The 20352-nt window shown below is 38.5% G+C and overlaps 1 protein-coding gene across 2 annotated transcripts in view; it reads right to left on the minus strand.

Annotated features, from left to right (window-relative positions):
• Positions 1-1312: 1312 nt before the first annotated feature.
• Positions 1313-20352, minus strand: part of rasef (RAS and EF-hand domain containing) — a 24082-nt gene continuing 5042 nt past the window's right edge. For both annotated transcript variants that reach the window (XM_005916154.3, XM_005916155.2), the window contains exons 3-18: positions 14884-15030; positions 13511-13601; positions 12146-12241; positions 11184-11261; positions 10965-11080; positions 8996-9064; positions 8760-8826; positions 8303-8391; positions 6998-7298; positions 5880-6002; positions 5341-5491; positions 5034-5115; positions 4801-4915; positions 4240-4347; positions 4000-4076; positions 1313-3613 (exon numbers count right to left, since the gene is read on the minus strand). In XM_005916154.3, the coding sequence (XP_005916216.1) occupies positions 3511-3613; positions 4000-4076; positions 4240-4347; positions 4801-4915; positions 5034-5115; positions 5341-5491; positions 5880-6002; positions 6998-7298; positions 8303-8391; positions 8760-8826; positions 8996-9064; positions 10965-11080; positions 11184-11261; positions 12146-12241; positions 13511-13601; positions 14884-15030 (1813 nt within the window). In that variant the 3' untranslated portion in view covers positions 1313-3510. The remainder of the gene's footprint in view (positions 3614-3999; positions 4077-4239; positions 4348-4800; positions 4916-5033; positions 5116-5340; positions 5492-5879; positions 6003-6997; positions 7299-8302; positions 8392-8759; positions 8827-8995; positions 9065-10964; positions 11081-11183; positions 11262-12145; positions 12242-13510; positions 13602-14883; positions 15031-20352) is intronic.

Below are 20352 nucleotides of genomic sequence, written 5' to 3' on the forward strand. Positions count from 1 at the left end.
TTGCCGTGGTTCAGTCTGCTGTTGTCACTTTTCTAAACCTGCTGATGGAGAGGAGAAAAGGAGAACCTGCTCTGTCTCCTTTATGGTAATATATTCATTACTGTCATTAACCTTTCGGCTACACGTTCTCCTTTATCTAATTATCCCCCTGCTACCAGTGAACACTCACACACACTCGCACACTGCTCTCAGCTGCTTCTCCCCACACACCACGTCCCCACCTCAGCCACCCCACATGTTGTTTGACAAATGAATGGTCTCGCCTCATCAAGCACATGACAATGTACACAGATGGGAGGTGGAGACAGGGACCCGTGCCAGCTCTAAACACGCACACAGAGCGAAATCCTCGACATATGTTGCAGTTATTCAAACAGCCATGCTCACAGACACTTCCAGACGCTCGGGGAGTATGGCTAAACAGGAGGGTCTTTTTTTTTTTGAGCAGCAATCAAGGAGAAAATATCTGATTTATTGATTTGTCTCCTCCTTTGTGCTGTTAATGGGGCTGCAGATTGCACGAGTATCAGCGAGGAAGAGACAGACAGATGGACAGTCAAATCAAATATCACCAGGCTCTTTTGTCTGATATTGTTCTGATACTTTTAGTGTAGCAGTAATACCTTAAATTTGATTTGATCATTTTTTTGTTACCTATTTGTAACTTGTTGTATTTCTCTTCAGAGTTTGTAGAGTTTCATGTCTGGTTTATCTGTTATTGTTGGTTTCTGTTGGGAGTTTTTCCTTCTCACTGTTGCCAAATGCACGCTCAAAGGGTTTCCCTTGATCATTGTAGGGTCTTAAGGTAAAGTATAAAGTGCCACGGACTCTTATGTTAAAATATGCAACTTTACAGTATTAAAAAACCCATTTAAGCCAGGTCTCTATGGAGAGTTTCCCCATTCACAGTTCAGTGACTCTGAGTGGAGTTATTTGATCCTGGATATCCTGGATCCTTTTAAACTGGATAACTCAGTTATAGTTCGAACGGTGTGGCCATGTGAATGACAGACCTGCACAGCTGAAACTTTTAGGTCTCCTCCTCTCATGAAACTGGACCTCTTCACTGTGTGTCTGTTGTTGTAGTCTTTTTAATTGATTATCTTCTTAATACCATGTCTTGGACTGAGTTCAGTATTCAAACTACTACTACTAGAGCTGAAAATTTCTAAACCTAATTTTAATGCTTTTCTTTTTTCCAAGGCATGATATGCAACAGGCGATAAAAATGAAACGGTTCTTCACATGTGTAACATTTACTTTTTTACATATTTTTGTACCAGTGAAATAACTGAAGAAGAAAAACTGCCTCTCCAGCTCCAACCAGTGATTTTATTTCCGAGCTTACAGACACCGATACAGTTATTCAGCAGTTAGATAATATAACTGTTTTTTTCTCTAATATTAATAAAAGAGATCCATAAAATGAGTTGGAACAAATCACCAGGATTACAACTTTATACAGTTAAAGCCATACTCTGTTTTCTGCCACCTGTATTTCATGTTTACCTACTCATTGTGTAATAAATTAGTTATTTAAAGTTTTACCTAAACTATCGGGTCATTTCCTAAGATAATAAATTCTACAACACAAAGTTATCCTCAATGAAAAGACGAAAAAGTAACACTGCTGTGGCATCATAATAATAAACATGGTAGGTTGCGATATTGCACCAGGGTTTGTCGTGATGAACAGAGAACGAGCCTTTGTCACTTTAGGCTCTCCCGTGATTCTTAGTGTCTACGTGATGGCGGCAAATTCTGATATGACCATAAACATAAATAACATCAAACATTTCAAGCTGTACATAGAGGAAAAATAACCGAGCGCAAATGTAATTACATGATTGTTGCAGTGGTGAGCAAAGCTACAGTGCCATGAAAAAGTATTAACCCACTTAGTTTTAGATGTCTTAGTTTTTTGGCATATTTGTCACATTTAAATGTTTCAGATCATCAAATAAATTTTAATAGTAGACGAAGATAACCAGATTAAATACAAAATGAGGTTTTTAAATGTTGTTATCTTTTCTTAGGTAGGTAAAAAGCTATCAAAATCTACTTGGTCCAGTGTGGAAAAGTAATTGGCTCCCATTGTTAAATCATAGTTAACAGTTTCTGTGATTAACCACAGAAGCTGTCTGACAAAGTGGAGAAGGCTAAAATATTTCAAAACCCAACACATCGTGCTATGATCAAAAGAAATGGCTGAGAGACAAAGTCATTGATATGGATCAGTCTGGAAAGGCTTATGAAGTCATTTCTAAGGCTTTGGGACTCCAGTGAACCACAGTGAGAGCCATTATACATGAATGGAGGAAACTTGGAACAGTGATGATCCTTCCCAGGAGTGGCCAGCCTGCAAAAATTACTCCGAAAGGACATCGATGACTCATCCAGGAGGTCACAAAAGAACCCAGAGCAAGAACTGCAGGCCTCACTTGTCTCAGTTAAGGTCAGTGTTCATATGCAACAAAGAGAAAGAAACTGAGCAAAACTGACATCGATGGCAGAGTACACAAAAGCTTGTCTCAAATTAACCAAAAGTTTAACAACTTGGAGAGTTTGAGTCCTGTCACATCTGCATACAACTAACACAGCTTGCCCTGAAGCTCAAGCATATTTGGGTGATGCAGCAGGACAATGACCCAAATACACCAGCCAGTCCACTACTGAATGATTAAAAACAAATCAAAGTCTGGACTTAAATCAGATTGAGACCTTAAACAAGCCATTCATGCTCAAAAACCTTCCAATGTGGCTGAATTAAAGCCAATCTGCAAACAAGAGTGAATTAAAATTCCTCTATAGGGATGTGAAAGACTCACTGTCCATTTCTGCTGCTGAGGTGCTGAGGGTGACTAACATTGACTAGATTTAAGAAGAATTACTTTATCAGGTGGATTTAAACAGCTTTACCCCCCCTTAATAAATGAAATCATCATATAAGAACTGAAGTGTGACAAATATGCCAAAAAAAAAAAAAAACCCAAAACAAAAAAAACCAGGAAGAGGGGAACAAACTGTTTTGCAACACTGTATATCAGGATCTGTACTTTCTTGTCATGAACATAAACCAAACTAACTTTCTATTTTCTGCCATGTGCAAATATTTAACAACATAAACATCACAACCATACTCACTCACCTGGCCTCAGATTTAAACCTCACATTAAAAGTCTACTTTACTCTCACAGCTGCCTTTCGCTTCTCCTGTGTCACCTGCTTTAACGTGCAATTAGTCAAACAGTGTAAATGACACCAAACAGAAAAAGGCAAATTTGTTATAACATAATGAAAAAAACTTTGACATGGCGAGAGGTTTAAGCCAAGATCCAGCGGTTAAAAGATTTAGCAAATAAATGTTTGTAATGTCCCGTCTCTCCACTTCTTTACTTCACCCTCTTAATCCAGCTGCGGTTATTCACATTGATAATTTGTTCCTGCTCTGCTTTTCATGTCTTTTCGCATGTGCACAGTCCACATTAAGTCCAGTGTGGACGAGTTTGATCAGGTGCAGCAGGAGAATTTTGGCTGATTCCTGGGAGCGTCTAAAATCGGCAGCGACTGACGACTGCTTTTTTCTTCATAGTTGGCGAACTTTGTTACCTGTCTGTGGAGTGGAAAAAAAAAACACAGGTAAGATGGGTAAACAGGTGAAAGATGGGAATGTGGAAGAAAAAAGAAAAAGAAAGTTTTACTTTTAAATGCCAGAAAGCGTTTCACTTGTAAAACAAAAGATCAAGCAGTATTTATTGTTATCATACAATGACGTATCCCTTGGTGGACGTTTAAACTTGTTGTTCTTAATGTGTTACTCATCAACACTGGCAATGCTTAGTTAGTGATGCGATATAAGCTGTATATACAACATCCATCCTCCAATAACGAAGTGAAACACTCACTAAACCAATGACAAAATGTTAGCTTCTTAATGTCTAATTCATGAAGTCCCACAGCTTTGTTTTGTTTTGGAATAATCAGGTATGTGAATCTCACCTGGCCAGGTGCAGCACGGCCTCCAGGATGTTGGATCCATCTTTGGCGCTAGTTTCACAGAACAGAGTGTTGTATGTCTGTTGGTCAGAGACAGAAAACATTTAATGTTTTAATATTTTTATTTACTGCCATTCATTCCTCGAATCACAGGTTACAGTTTAAATAATTTCTCTCTAAGTTGGAGGTGTAACAGGTAACTGTAAATGTTTGGTAAAATAAAGGGTTTTTATTTGTAATTACCATGGCAAGTTTCTCCCCGTAGCTGGCAGGAACGCAGCCAATTCCATCTTGTCTAAGATCAGACTTGTTACCCACAAGCATGATGGGAATGTCCTCGTGGGACACATCCTGCCAAGAAAAACAATGAACAATAATAATAATCATATTGACATCTCTTGTGACAGGTTACGGAAGGTGTGCTGAACTTGTTTTACACTGAGCACAAACTTCTGTACAGTGCATTATATGAGTAAACCACTGACCGAATATACAACACACACACACACACACACACACACACACAAACACAAACACACACACACACACACACACCACACACACACCAGATCATATTGAATGCATGCTTATCCAACACTTACATATTGGCTGCATGTAAATGAAGAAAAACAAGCAGAATCATCAGTGTGACCTTTAAATATCTTTTGATAACACAAATGCTGCCAGCGTCACAGTGGACACACTTAACCATATGACTATATTAAACATGTTTCTGATGCCTGGACATCTCACTTCAAAGTGTGTCAGGTGGTAACCGTATAGCTGTGGACGGTATTGCTTTACCTCAATCATATCCACCCACTCTCTAATATTGAGGAAGCTCTTCTCGCAGGTGACGTCGTACAGCAACAAAACACCGTCTGCCCGGCGGAAGTAAGACTTCGCAATACTGCGAAACCTGAAAATAGCACAGGAGATGGCTCAAACTAGACAGTTACAAACCTCATGTACTCCACTAATGAAGTGCTATTTATTGTCAAGAAATAGCAACACGTACTATCCACACCAACACATACCTCTCCTGCCCCGCCGTATCCCAGAGCTGAAGCAGCACGGGCTCTCCGTCCACGATTAGTGTTTTCATCTGGAAATCCACTCCTGAAAACACAAAGAAGATCCAGTCAAGAAGGAAGCAGGTGAAAGTGTTTAATAGCTGATCAGAATAACTACATTATACTATTTTAATTATCTTACTTCACAGTCTACAAAAATTAAGCATTAACTAGTCAGCTGAAACTTCCTCCAAGCTTTTATTTACAAGGCTTCTTGTAGAGAAGAGGACATGACATTAAAATGCTTGCTTTTAGTTTGTGTCCAGCTCACCCAGAGTTGCACTAGAGTTCATTTTGAATTCATTCTTGCAGAGGCGAAGCAGGAAGCTGGATTTCCCCACAGCAGCGTCCCCAGCTAACACGATCCTGTAAGCCTTCTCGGACGTCATGTAGCCCAGGTCAGTGCTGTCCTTGTCCTCCTTCTGTAGTGGTGACAGGAAGGTAGTGCTCTCCAGGAAACTTTTCTGCACATTTGCTTCAAGTTGAATTCACTTTATCATCAGCAATGATCATTTTGCAGTTTCCTCAACTCTTACTAGCGATGACTTACACATAATAAGTCCACAGCCATAGCTACTACAGAGCGAAATGTACCTTCTCATACATTTTTTTCCCTACAGTGTCAAAATGTTAGGAAGAGACGAAGGGTCACAAAGTCTGGTAAGGTCTCTAAATAATTACAATTTTTTTTCCAGAAATCTGACTGTAACTTCAATTTCAACAATAACCCCAATAATCCTGTTTTTCTGACCTTTCTTACAAAATAAAAGAACCCTCTTTTATGACTCCTCTCATAATTTTCTCTCTCACCTGAACATTGATGGCACTGAGGGCCTTTCTCGTTGTTGGAGCTGGTGGTTCAGATGGCTTCCAGTCCAAAACTGAGCTGCTGTCTGATCCGAATGCTGATTCCCCATCCTGTGTCTCTGCTGGCTGTGATGTAGACACAAAGTAGCAGATAGTTAAGCATTCAAGGCAAGAATACGCTTTCCCCCCCTGGAGTTAGCTATTTTCACTCTCTATGTGTTTAAATACCAGTTTGCATTTAATCATTAATTATTATCGTCTATGTAGGTTCTCAGCCATCCAGGTCATGGTGGTCTCAAGAGCTTGAAAAAGAGGGAATTAAAATGGTGTATGCATAGGTATCATAGGTAACAGCCCTATGGAACAACTTGGTCATCCCTTTTCAAACAGGTTAGTCAGAGAAACTTATTCAAGCGTGACGGTGCAAAAACTGGTCCATCCCAAGATCAAAACTCCCAAACACAAGCTAAACATCAAAGTGCAGGAGTACTTGGAGATCTATGCAGCAGAAACCCAACAGCCACTCCACAAATGCATGACACAACATTGAAGAGGCACCTCAACAGGAACAGACTCAGGTGTAGATCTACACTAAAAGGTAAAAGGAAGCTCTTTGGAGGGAAGACAGATGGTTTAAAGGAGGAGCAAAAGAGGCCATCGCCATGAACACTATGTGTGCAACAAAGGTTGGCAACGGTTTCCAGGCACTTCAACGCCCATTCAAGTCTTTCCACTGTTGTTGTAGGTGACCTCAATAGGTCACATGATAGGGTCGGGCGAGGCCTCACAGTGGCTTCACCCTTAACCCCCGGTGATGGTAATGCCTTTTTTCAGAGCATGGCTCATGTGATGATGCACGCGATCAATAGCAGACCAAGAACCACCTCCAAAGGGGACCACCCCCACTAAGGGTTAAATACCTGGGACTCTCCATCTTTTGCTTTTATACCTGAAGAAACCTCTTAGATTGGAGGTGAAACGTCTCCACAGACTTGAATAAGCCCACTTCCTTTCTTCTTCAAGTTATTACATCTGTTGTGTCTGTTAGTTATTATGTTATTAAGTCTTAGACTTGGTAAAACAAATATGTAGCTATAAGCTAGACATAATTATGGTCTTACCTCAGTGTCAGAGAGTTCTCCGATTACACTGTCGTTGTTATCGTCGTCCTCCTTTTTCTTCGCCGGACTGTGATTCTCGTCCTCTTCTTCTTGACCTTTGACCTCATGCTCTGAGTCATAGCCTCCATGTGAGCCTCTGAGCGTCGACAGGCCACTGTCCACGTAGATCTCAGGTAGGCTGTCCTCCTCACACTCGCTGCTGTGCCTGCGCCTCAGGCCAGGGTCACACATGGCCAGGGCAAGGGTGTCACCGCTGGGCCGGCGGCTGAACAGAGGGTACTCGTCCATGCGCTGGGAGTACCTGAGGACGAGAAAGGCAATAAAAAAAAACACAAAATCTCCTCCTGTGTGTGCTTCAGGTAGTAGATCATTTCACACATGAAGTAGTTTTGTTGGTTTTCCTGTAGGACTTTTGATGGAATACCTGCGAAGCTAGATGTGAGGTTTTTTTTTATGTCCTGGACTTATTTTGGGTTAATACGCTCTTTTGTAATAACATTTACACAGTCTACATTGTTTTTAATGAATAGTAATAAAGTAAAGTACTAAAAACATATGATAGATCAATTTTTAAGTTATATATAAAACCTGTAAACAATATTTTAAAATGTTATGTGCATGTGTAGTTTTTGTATAAAGTACATGATCTTGTGTGCAGTATATGTTGTTTTTCATATTGCTTCTGCCTAAATGCCTGTAAAAGTGCCAAAAGGCAGAACCACAAGCTAAAACTGTAATAATTACATACCTGAATCTTTTTTTAATTAATGTTTCAGAGAGGCAAAACTAATCCTCACATACATTGTATTCACTGGTCAAAAGAAAATACTTTTGTTGTCTCTTTTTAAGATGCAAAAAGTTCTTATTAGTGCAAAACTGGGCCTGAATTTGCTGCTTTATGGTACAAAAACAAAACCTTTATGCCGGATAACTGCAGAATCTCATGGTTCAGCTTCTCACAGCGGCTTAAATAAATAACTTGCAGCAAAATCTACTAGACAAATAAAAATGTCACATGTTCTGGGAAAAGAAACCTTGTCAGTTCCAAAAACATCTGAATGCACCGATAACTTCTGTCAGAGCCAAGTAAACTCTACAGTAACTTCAACATTTATTTGAAAAATAAAAATAAAACAGTTTAAATATATATATATATATATATATTGTTTTTTAGGAAAACAAAATAATTCCATTTTTGGTGTAAGACCAGCTCTAGTGTGCCAGTGCAGAGAATATACAGATGATTAATGTAAATTTAATGCACAGATGCTCTTCTTTGTCATCTGTGTTGTTTGTAGACCGTACCTGTCTAATAATGCATATGGTGATGTGTAGCAGATGCTTTTACTTCTGCTTCTTTCCTTAAATTCTCCTGGTGATCCTCCGTTAGACTGCTACACACAAGAAACAAAAATAAACTATAAAATGTATTGTTATAATCTTAGATGTGAATGATGTTATGTTGTAAGGCAGTGCATAGTTTTTAATGACCCCTTAGAACCTAAATGTTGAAATAATTCCCAGAAACTTTTTTTTTTTTTTCATATTACTGATAAGTTAAATTAATGAAATAACATTTTGCACATATGAGCTTTTAGGATAAATTTGTTTAAAGACTAATTACTTTTTAAAAATAGGCTGCAGTCCAATCAAATGAGTGGATCAAATCAAACTAAGATACTAAAATGTGCTAACTGCAGACTTTTAAAATGTCTTTATTTATTTTGTGAATGAAGTAACTTCATTAAGTGTTAAGATTTACCCTCGTTATCCTCTCCAGAGCTGCTCTCAGGCCATCATTGCTGTCATGGAGCTTCCTGTTGGCTGTCCTGCACACACAAACACACACACACCACACACACACACACACAGAGAAGACATTTTAAATGTAGGCAACCTTGTAAAATCTGTTTCAGCAGGTGTGTGTGTGTGTGTGTGTGTGTGTGTGTGTGTGTGTGTGTGTGTGTGTGTGTGTGTGTGTGTTATTATCTGGCTTACTGTAGAATCTCAATCTGATTCTCCAGGATGTCTCGTTCATCAGAGAAGTGTTTCATGAGCTCCTCGTCTCTGCAGGAAAACAGAGACAGACAGAAACACAGTTAGTGAATCTAAAGAAAAGCTTTACACCAGATAGCCTTCTTCCTTCTTTTAAGGTGAATGTGTAAACCACTACATTGTGGAGCCAAATGTTACTAAATCTGAACACAAGCATATATTTATCTATCAATTAAAAAAAAAAAAACATATCTAAAGTGTTACATATTTTTGTATGTTCATCACTGTTTAGGGCCTCAGTTTCTACACAAAGCTTAAACAACACAAACTCCTTAAATGTACGGATTACTTTTATTAGAGAGAGAACACCGACTCATAGTGTGTTAAAACATTTATATTTCTTCTTATTCAATCATCTTCCGAAAGAGAGAGACCCCTGCACAGCCCAAACGCCAGTTGCAGGATCTCTAACATTAGAATCATAAACTGTGCCTCATATAGGTGTTATTTTGGTACTTTACACGTCACACAGTTTCAAACATTGGTTATAAAGTTCCTCTTTTCTGTGTCTTATCTATTAATATGCCTGTGCACTAAAACGTCCTGTTTTTCAGTCTTAGTTTTAGCACTTAGTTTATGAGTCAAAAGTGGCCTTGCTTTACAAACCTTCATGATTAAAGTACATAAAACAATATAATGAGAAAATAAGGATACTAAGGATATTAATTACATGACACTTTCAAATGATAAATTCTACAAAGTCTTAATTTTGACTAATTCTTATATTGTTAAACCAGAAGGGGAAGCAACCAAAGTAAACTAAAGATGCAACACTTTAAAATAAATTTAGGATCTTCAGTCAAACAGCAGCTGCTGCAAAATATAACCAACATGGGTTATATGCAGTATCTCTAGTGGCCACTGGAGGCTGCTTCAGAAGTGAGGTGATTCCAATAGTAAACAAAAATTGCATACAGCCTGATACAGAAAACTGGCTTTAGCACTATGGTTTTCTTTTATTTACAATCTGCTGTCTGAAAGTAGGTAATGTAAAATATAAACATCTGGAAGAGGGATCCCTCCTCTGTTCTGCTTTTTCTTTTTCCCCTGCTAAATGGTTTATTGGGAAGTTTTTTCTTATTGTAATATGTAAAAACATCAATCTTGAATCTATTATATATTTTCAATAAAATCATCATAGTTTCCCCATTAAATAATGGCTGATATTTTTATACATTCTTCTCCTTTTTTACACGTCTGTCACAGTTGTGCAAAGTTATTGAAAGACACGCGAGACTCCTCAGAGATGGAGGAACAAAAGTGTCAACCTAATGAGTCAGAAGCAGGCGGGGTTTTCTCCTCCCTTTGTCTCTGTTGCGTCTGTTACTAGGTAACGCTCCCAAAGATGTTATTGTACGTGTGAAGGCACTCCAGGATATCCTGTTTCAGCTGTGACAACACAATAAAATTCTCAGGAGCCAACATGCAGACAGACAACCAAGAGAGGTTGTGCCTCTGTCGTCTGTCTCCGTTACTCGGCTCAGGGGTGGGGTCGTGTGATAAGGTATTCTGGATTCTTCTAGAGTCAGTACATTTAGCTGGTATGAAGTGTATTCAGTGGTTTTACAAGTGTAAATATTTATTTTTCTCAAGTTCTCATTAATCTTTAAACAAGGAAAGAAAAAGGTGGAAATACAAACCTGTTCTGCAACTTCTTTTCATCATTAATGGAGGTTTAGACTTTCATGGTGTGCAGTGAAACTGTATGTGTTTAGAGAGAGCTAAATGATGTGAAGTACAAATCTTTTTTTCTTTTTTTTGTTTCTTTTTTAATCATCGATGTAAAAAAGTAAAAAGAATAAATAACATGTGGCTAATTAGATGTGGTGCTCAACTTTAACTCCACGGACCACACATCAAAATCTGTACCGAGGGTTTAAATTATTTAACGAAAGCAGCCAAACCGATTTACCGCTCGGAGTTGATGCTTTGATCGGTTAGCTCGGTCTTCAGCGAGTCCATCTCACTCTGCAGGCAGGCGACTTTGGTCTGAGACCTCAGCAGCTCCTGCTTTAACCGCTGGTTCTCCTGCAGACGCACAGACAAGCAGCAAAACAGAAGATTACAGCTGTGTGTTGTAAGCAGGAAGCATAATGACTGTATAAATGAGTTCAAATACATTCACTCTCACCAGTGTTAGCTCATTGATCTTCTTCTTCAAGGCCGGGCTCTCGTCTTTCACTGTGATGTTCTTGTACTTCTCCTCTATCTGGTAAAGTTGAAATGTATAGGATAAAGATTATTCGACCTACTCACTCTTGTGGGCTACTTTTACTTGTACATGCATCCAGAAATATCGATTCTAATTGGTTCAAAAAAATAAAAATAAACAGCTCTTACAAATCAGTTTCAGAGGAGTGGGGAAAAAAAGTTTCATAAAACGGCTAAATTTGTACTATTTAAACATTTTAACCTGATGACTTTTGGGATGCTTTTTTCCGTGCATGTTCTCAGACCTGATGCAAATGCTTGGACACATACACAGATGTCTTCATTAAGACCAACCCAACACAATAACTTGCTTCTCTGCATGCTTGATCTGCTCTTCAAGATTGTATGAAAGCACTTCCCTTGTAAACAGCTGACTTGAAATCTTCAGTAAGAAGGACCTCAGTCAGATTGAGAAGCAATAGTAGATTTTTCTTATCCAAATATTTACTGTGAAGTTTCAGTTAAAGAGGTCCAGCTGAGATTTAATGGACTCTGTGAAGCTGCTTCCTGCTTTCAAAGATGTTAAGTTCTGAAATGGACCCAGAAAATTATTCTTCATCCTCAATAAACATGAGATATATAAAATCAAAGGTTTATTTACTCAATTAATTAATCATTAAGAAAAATGTGGTATAAATTGAATGGTATACCAATCACATTTAAACCCGATTCCATTAAAGTTAACATTTTACATTGTACTAATATATTTACTAATAATGTACTAATATAATTAAAATGAGTTAAAGTCAGCATTTTGGATCTAAATTTGTTTCGAGCGTAAAATCCTTATCGTGTCAGTATCATATAAATATGTTTAAAACCACCACTACAGCAATTGTGTTGTAAAAAACCAGAACTCAGTCAGACAAGTGAAAAATGTACCATCTGCATCCTCTGGATCTTACACTGCAGCTCACACACTTCAGTTTCATAACTTCTTCGTAATTCACTCAGCGAAGCCTCTGCTCGCTTCTTCTCCTGCAAAAGCACAAATACAACCCCCCCCAAACAGAAAATATATCAATCAGTTGCATCAGAAAGGCAGTTTACTGTATGATTTGTGTGTTTGTGTATGTGTGTAATTGGCTTTTGCTTCTTACTCTGCATAAAGCCATTTTAAGGTGGATTTTAAACCCCTTGATGAAGGGTCTGAGGAATCAAAAACTTTTTTTTAATGTACAATTTCCAAAATAAATTCCTCCGTTACAGGTGCCAGGATATGACAGTGTGTATATCATGGTGTGAGAGGATACAGGTGACCGCCCTCTAATATTGTGTGTGCTTGTGTGCTTTTCTTAGACAAAACAAACAGTAGAGCCCGAGTTAGCTGAGTCAATGGAGAACACTTACATAACTTTAGGCACAGTGATAAAACAGAGTTTATATTCACAGCCTTTAAAGAAACGTCAGAACCACAGATAAAATCAACATGTTTAAATAAATTCAATGGTTTGTTTCCTGATATAACAAGTGATGCTTTATGTTTCTGCCAGTCTTTGTCAGCTTTTCTTCCTTTTATTGCATTTTATTTCATGTTATGGAAAGCTAAATGCTGTTATCAAAGCTTATCATTTTCCACAAAACACTGATTATGTGTTCTGCTGGATTTTGGAAAATATCTGCAGCTTTCATGAGGCTAAAAATCCGGGGGCTTTTAATTCATAGACAATATATTAAGACATAAACAGACCTAAATTTAGTCTTTAAAAAGCTGCTGTAGTAACAAATTTGCCTACTCTAGCTGTGGATGTGGATAAGTTTGACAAACAGACAGAATTCATAGAGATTTAACTTCATCAGTCAATAAAAAGCAGGTTAAACAATTCAATGTTCAGGTCAGCCACATGTTGATGTAGCTGACCTGGCTCTTTATAGATTATCATCTTCATCCACACACCACCATCCTTATCACCACCAACACATACAGCCTTATCATTTTAGAATAGAGGATAAAACATGCCCCAGCACCTCGAGTTATCTGCTGTTTTATATCCACAGAGTTGTGAGAGCAGCAGGCGTGTCTGAATTGGGATCAGTAAGCTGCTACACGGCTGCGTATGTTTGTTTGACATGAGGGAAGAGCTGAACAAACGCGCCCTGCTTATCACTTTGCCTACACAAACTCCAGGGAAAGAAACGCATCATAGCAACTAGCCGAAAAAAAGCAAACAGTGTAAAAACACAAAGTCACGGGTCTGCAGTGGAGGGTCTCATATGTGTGTCGTGTGGGCTCGGTATTGGTCCCACCTGCTCACGTGTTTTTCTCTCGGTAGCTTGAATGCGTTGGTCCATTTCTTCCTCCATTTCACTGAGCTGCATTGATGCTTGGTCCTGCGCTCTGTAACACAGTAATAAGATCACCTCACTAGACTCCAGATATTTCTATCCATGTGATCCAGGCAGCTGACGCTAACTTAACTTTCTGATTTGTGACAGTATTTATTGTTCGCCTGACATTTGGATTGACACAAAACATTTGTAATTTCTTAGAAAACAAGCTTGACTATCAGTGTCAAACAGTCATGCTACTTTTGTCCAATCATACATAAGAACGTTTTTGAGGCCAGATACTGATGTTAGACGAGAGGGCCTGACTCACACTCTTCTTTCCTGTTATCCCTACTCCACCAAACTTCACTGCTGGCACACAACTCGGGTTCTCCTGGCACTGGCCAGACTCAAACTTGTCCATCAGACTGCCAGACAGGGAAACGTGAGCTTGACTTTTACTTCTACTGCTCCTATAAGCATTGGCATGCTTTGCACCGATCCATCCAATACCTGACATTGTGCTTGCATTTAGCTCTTGACCTTGGAAACCAATGACACGAAGCTCCCTGAGAACAGTGTTTGTGCTGATGTTAAATGCCAAAGGAGGTTTATAACGCGGTAATTACTGAGTCAGCTGCGCATTAGAGACTTGTGTCCCTCACAACTCAGTAATCCCGCTCATAATATTAAATGTTTTGCTAATTTAGGAACAAGTTGCTGTAGTTCTTTTATTCTTCCACTTTGCGATAACAGCCACTGTGACAACGTGGATGAGCAGTTGGAATACTCTCCACTTGTCTCAGAAGTATTGACTTTTTCCACATTAAGCACATTATTCTCTACCTATGTTTATTTGCTATGATTTGCTATTGTCAAAGTAATATTGCTGCACCTACTACCCTGGGTTTGTTTGTGTAAGCTTTATGTTGCCATCAAAATCAAACATTCAGCACATTAAAGCAAAGACTCTGTCACAGGTTGCTTTGTATTTTTTAGGCTGCAGAATTAACTCCTTTGTGCATACTTACATCGACTGTTCTCAGCCTTCGTGTACGTCAGGTGTAGGGAAAGGCCCAACCAGAGTTTCCTGATTTTTAAAGTACTGATGATGTCATGTCTGACATCAACAGGTCAAACTAAGAGGTTCAGTCTACATTGATGCACTGGTAGTTATATGTTTTACTTATGATCTGGTTGCTCAAGTCTCTCTCCTGTGGTTCATACTCGTCCTGTCTACATCTTTGCCACATGCTCATTAGGGTGGCTGTAGTTCAGTATGTAGAGCAGGTCATCTGCTAATCGTTCACAGGTAATGACTGATCATATATGTGTGTGTGCATGATGCTCACCGTTTGATGGCAAGTGCCAAGTTCTCCATCTCTGAGTTCTGCTGTTTGATCTCTTTGGTGAAGTTGAGGATGACTTTCTCAAATTGAGGAATCAGTCTGGGCTCAGTCAGACTGATGTTCTGATACAGTGTTGCTGCTTGCTCACGCCTGGAGAAAAATCAGGAGATAAATTAGCTCTCTGCAAACAAATTTTTGCTAGCAGAAATTGAGGGTTACATTGAAGAATTTTGGTTTGTACGGTTTGATTCATTAATATTTTTGTAGTTTTGTTTATTAAAAAAAATAAAATCAAGATGCGATTGAAGTGAAGCCTTCCTGCTTTAATTCAATGGTTTTGCAAAAGGATGGCAGTAACTGTTTAGACAATATAAACATTTTTATACACAGTCTCCCATTTTCAGAGCTTCAAAAGCAATTGACAATTGACTGACAATTTTCATGCCCAAGTAAGGTCTGTGCCCTATTTCATGACCAATAAAGCAGATGAAAGCTCTAAAGATCTTAATTCCAAGTCTTGAAATACAATTTGTTAGTTTTTCACAGGGATGCTCAGTATGAGTAAATGTTAGTGCAAGTGAGGGAAGGCCACCATTAGGCTGAAAAACCAAATTAAACCCAAAAATCTTTAAAGTGGCCAAATCAAATCAGCAATTTATTTATTTTTTTACAGAATGAATGCAATGACCAGCTCAGCAACACCAAAAGGCCTGAAAGACCACTGTGCATGATGACAGAATTATTTTGATGATTAAGAAAAAAACTTTACAACATCTAACCAAGTTAAGAATAAACTCTTGAAGAGGAAGACATATCATTGTCAAAGTCTACAATCAAGAGACATCTTCGTGGGTTTACAAAAAAATGCAAACCACTGGTTAGATTCAAGATGATGAAAGCCAAATTAGCCTTAGCCAGAAAACACAATAAAATACAGTGATGGAAACATGTTTTGGACAGATGAAACTAAGGTTAATTTGTATCGAAATGATGGGAAGAGAAAGGTTTGTATGGCTGTGACTGGAACTGGGTCACAAGTGTTTATTGAAGATGTGACTCCTGATAGAAATAGCAGGATGAGTTGTGAAGTATACAGGGCTGTACTCTCTGCTAATACTGATCAGGCACAGTGTAAATTCACAGTGCAAATGGATAATGACCCAAAGCAGACTGCAAAAGCAACCCGAGAGTTTCTCAAGCTAAAGAAATGACATAATCTTCAATGGCCAAGTCAGTCACCTGATCACAACCTAGTAGAGCCGCTTTCAGTCATGAAATAAGACAATAAAGGCAGAGAGACCCAGAAACAAGCAGCTGAAGGTGTCTGCAGTAAAAACCCGGCGGAGCATCTCAAGGGACGAAACACAGCATTTGGTGATGTCCATGAGCTTTAGACCTCAGTCACTGACTTCAATGGATTTTCATCTGGGCTTGGTTGTAGTATAAAAAATGTCTATAATTCCTAAACAGTTCGTAAAAGTTTTTTTTTTAATCCCCTTAACCCTGTAAGACCCAACCAATCAAAAAATAGCCAGAAAATTCTGATTTTTTAGAACTTATAACAAACTTATAACAAAATCCACAAACATTTTTTTGCTATATCATGTTGTGTATGATATATTTTTATGATATATGAATTATATATTGTTTGTATGGCATTTCATACATTGGGTGTGTTTGGCAACTTTATGTTAACAACAGTGTTAATTTTAGACAAAAAAAAGGAGTTTTGTCCATAACATTTTGAAATTATGGCAAGTGCTGATGATGTTGATGAGAACGAGGTCTCAGAAACTCATGCGTCAAATATGATACAAAGGTCATTATAGGGTTATATTTAAAGCTGAAAATGCACTTCACTCACGTCTTGAATGTCTATTTAAAATCCGCTGTAGGGTACACACAGATAAAATAACAAACAATTCTGTCTTTGTTCGGACTCAGCTGAATATGCTCTAAAAACAGACATTATCCAACAAATTCACAAGAGGTTTAATTATTTATTGAATATTTTTTGAGTATTTGTTTTATATTCTTAATAACAATGGCGGTGTGGACACACAAAAAAATGTACCTTTTTATTATTAATTAGATAAATGGCAGACAACAGATTATTTCTTGTAGGTAACACTGGATTACAATAACAGGGTTAAAAGTCTTTAACTGTGGGAAAATGTTTCAAATGATAAAAATCCTGATGTTTTCCTCGCAATTGTGCATTTGGAGTTCTGATTTTCATTTGATCTGCTAACAAGACTGATGTTACGATATGAAAAATGGGAGTGTAACAAATGAGTCAGGGTGTAGTACAGCTTTAATTACACTAATATTAAACAAAATAAACACTAAATAAACAATATTGAGAATGCCTTAAGTCAACACTCCTTTGACAGGTAGACAAACTGTTCTACTTTATTCTGAGCGGCTGAAGAAAGTATTTCATCAGCTTGGTAGAAAGTTTGCTATAAAGTTTGTTCTATCTACCGCTCCACCCTAACAGCAATTAACATAATTGAGATATTTAGCAAATCTACATTTTTGTTGAGCCTTTAAAGATTATTTAGCAAGTAGAAAACAAAACGATTTGTGTGTCAGTTTAAGTAATAAGATAAGATAAGATAAGATAAGATAAGATAACTCTTTATTGTCATTGCACAGTCATACATAGTACAGTAGTACAATGAAATTGGAAAAACTGTCCTACGTCGGCACTACATATAACACAACACGACACGATATGACACATCACAACGTAACAAACAACACAACACAGTATATTAACTTAGTATAAAAAAGAAGAATAAGTGTATGTGTATTGCACACTGTTATTATTGCACATTAATTATTATTGCACCTTGTTATAAATATAAATATTATTGTTATCATTTTAAACATTGTTACCTCCCCCTAAAAAGTCCAGGGAGGTATCCAGTCAGGTCAACTATTTACATTGATCAGGGCTATTGCCCTGTTGTAAAAGCTGTCCTTGAGTCTATTTGTTCGGGACCTCAGCAGCCTGAACCTCCTGCCAGACGGCAGCAGCTTAAACACCCGGTGTCCTGGGTGTGTGCAGTCCCGTAGGATGCTGCGTGCCCTCTTGAGACAGCGAGTGCTGTACAGGTCCTTCAGGGAGGGAAGAGGATGTCCAATGATTTTTTGGGCCATGTTGATGACCCTCTGGAGTGCCTTTCTGTGTGCTGTGGTGCAGCTGGAGAACCACACACCGATGCAATATGTCAGCACACTTTCAATGGAGCAGCGGTAGAAGACGGTCAGCAGCTCCTTCTTCAGGTCCATTTTTCTGAGGATTCTCAGAAAGTGGAGACGCTGTTGGGCCTTCTTTAAGACCGCAGAGGTGTTAGAGCTCCATTGGAGGTCTGTGTCTATGTGCACACCCAGAAACTTGAAACTGGAGACCCTTTCCACGCACTCCCCGTTGATGCTGACAGGCTGCAGCTCGGATATCTGATGTTGGAATAACTCTTCTAATTTTAAAGACTGATTTTTAATGAATGCTTCTTTTCATGTATGTCACTTTGCTTCCCAGTGACACAACCTGTCGTTTATTTACCCTGAAAATAAAATAGCTTTCCTGGTGTGTGTTAAACCCGAAGATCTGCTACTTCATTATGCAATATAGCCACTGAATGTCGTTTCGGAGTGATTATGGTAATATGGTGATAAAGTGTTCTGTATTTTCACATCCTACACTGATGGTAAAAGTGGGTCATGAAGCGGTAGAGTGTTTGTTTGCTTTCTGATAGGGTGGACTGGCTGTAATCCTATGCATACATAGACCTCTTCATATACATACAGTCATACATTGCCATACACAAACGGGTCATGATAGAAATGGACGCAAACAAACTAATGTCAGACCTGCGAAGGTAAGATACAAACAGGAGCAGTTGTTAGGTGGGTCACATGATCTACAGCTGCTGAAAACTCAGAAACGCAAAAGCCGAAAGAATGAAATCAAATGAAGAGACCCAAATTAAACCCTGTAAAATTTTGTATTTATATATGAAATATGTGTTCAAACGCAATTTTTGTAAACAGTTGATCATGTCAACAAATGCAGAGTAGAGACATTTAACCCCCCTAGAAGAAAATTCTTGAAAACCGAGCAGTGAAAGCCTTTTATAGGTCAAACCATCTTTCCAGGCTCGGTCTCCATCAGCTGAGAGACTGAACAAAGTTCATAACTCATTAGATCAGTCTCAAGCATAAAGAAGGAAGAAATTGATTTTTTGCTCTTGACTTGTCTTCTTGTTCTCACACAAAATATCTTTTCAACTCCTGAAAACAGACATCTGTCTGAAGTGAAGCGTGTACTGGGTTTTCCAAACTATCCTCCCTCAGCTGACTGATGTAACAGTGACTATAAATGCTTGAAGATGAAAGAGTGCATTTATCCGACGGCACCACCGTGACAATCAATGTCCTGATGCCGCAACACAACAGCATGAGCAAAAGTCCCATGTAAGGCCAGTGGCCACATGCACGTGGATAGGTCTACAGTGTGTGTAAAGCGAGTAAGCATTATCGAGCCCAGTCATTGGATGTGATCATTTTCAGAGAACTGTTTTTATCACTTAATACTGATTTATGAATAATTCAAGCATAAAAAAATGCACCTAACTCACAGGATGAGCCACATACACATAACAAACCACTTAGGAAATAATCAGTTTTAAACTGTATTTTAGGCACTTTGTTACTAGCAGCTTGTTACAAAAACACATAATTTATTCTCATTTCCTTAGCTGAATCTACAAAAATGCAACACATAAAGAGAAACGGAGAGAAAAAGCTGAACTGGACTGAATCAGTTGCACCATGTCTTATGAATCCAAATTTTAAATGTTTGGTTTCAATCATAGTCAGTGTGCACGATGGAGATCAGGAGAGAAGTACAACAGTCAGAGTCTACAGTCATCTGTAAAACACAGAGAAGGCTCCGTCATGGTTTGGGGGATCTTGCTGAATTTGGAAAGCATGGCGAAGTGGCTTCATGTTTCAGCATGACAATGCTCCCAAACACACTTCCAGAGCAGTAAAAGCATATTCAGATAGAAAAAACACAGTGGAACACAGTCAGTCATGGACCAGCCTCCTCAGAGCCCGAATCTCAATATTATTCAAGCAGTGTGGGATCATCTAGACAGATAATCGAACAAAAGGCAGCCAACATCCAAAGAAGAGCTTCATATGTCCTTCAAGAAGCCTGGAACTATTGCTGAACATTAGAGAATGAGACGGTGTTAAAGAATAAAGGAAATATCAACTCATAAGAATGCTACCAACTCTGTTTTTCCCTTATATACTATATTTCCATGTATGTTTCCAATCATTTCCCATTTTCCTAACAAAATATAAAGAAAAGAGAAATGACTTTGCAGAGTGCTGTAGGGGAGACCGGGGATAGTTGTAACGTGGGTCAGTTGTAACACTTCCAATTTCTCCAATCAG

This window comes from Haplochromis burtoni, unplaced genomic scaffold (assembly GCF_018398535.1).
Source record: "Haplochromis burtoni strain Fernald_Lab_line unplaced genomic scaffold, NCSU_Asbu1 Contig_18, whole genome shotgun sequence".
Classification (NCBI taxonomy): Eukaryota; Metazoa; Chordata; class Actinopteri; order Cichliformes; family Cichlidae; genus Haplochromis; species Haplochromis burtoni.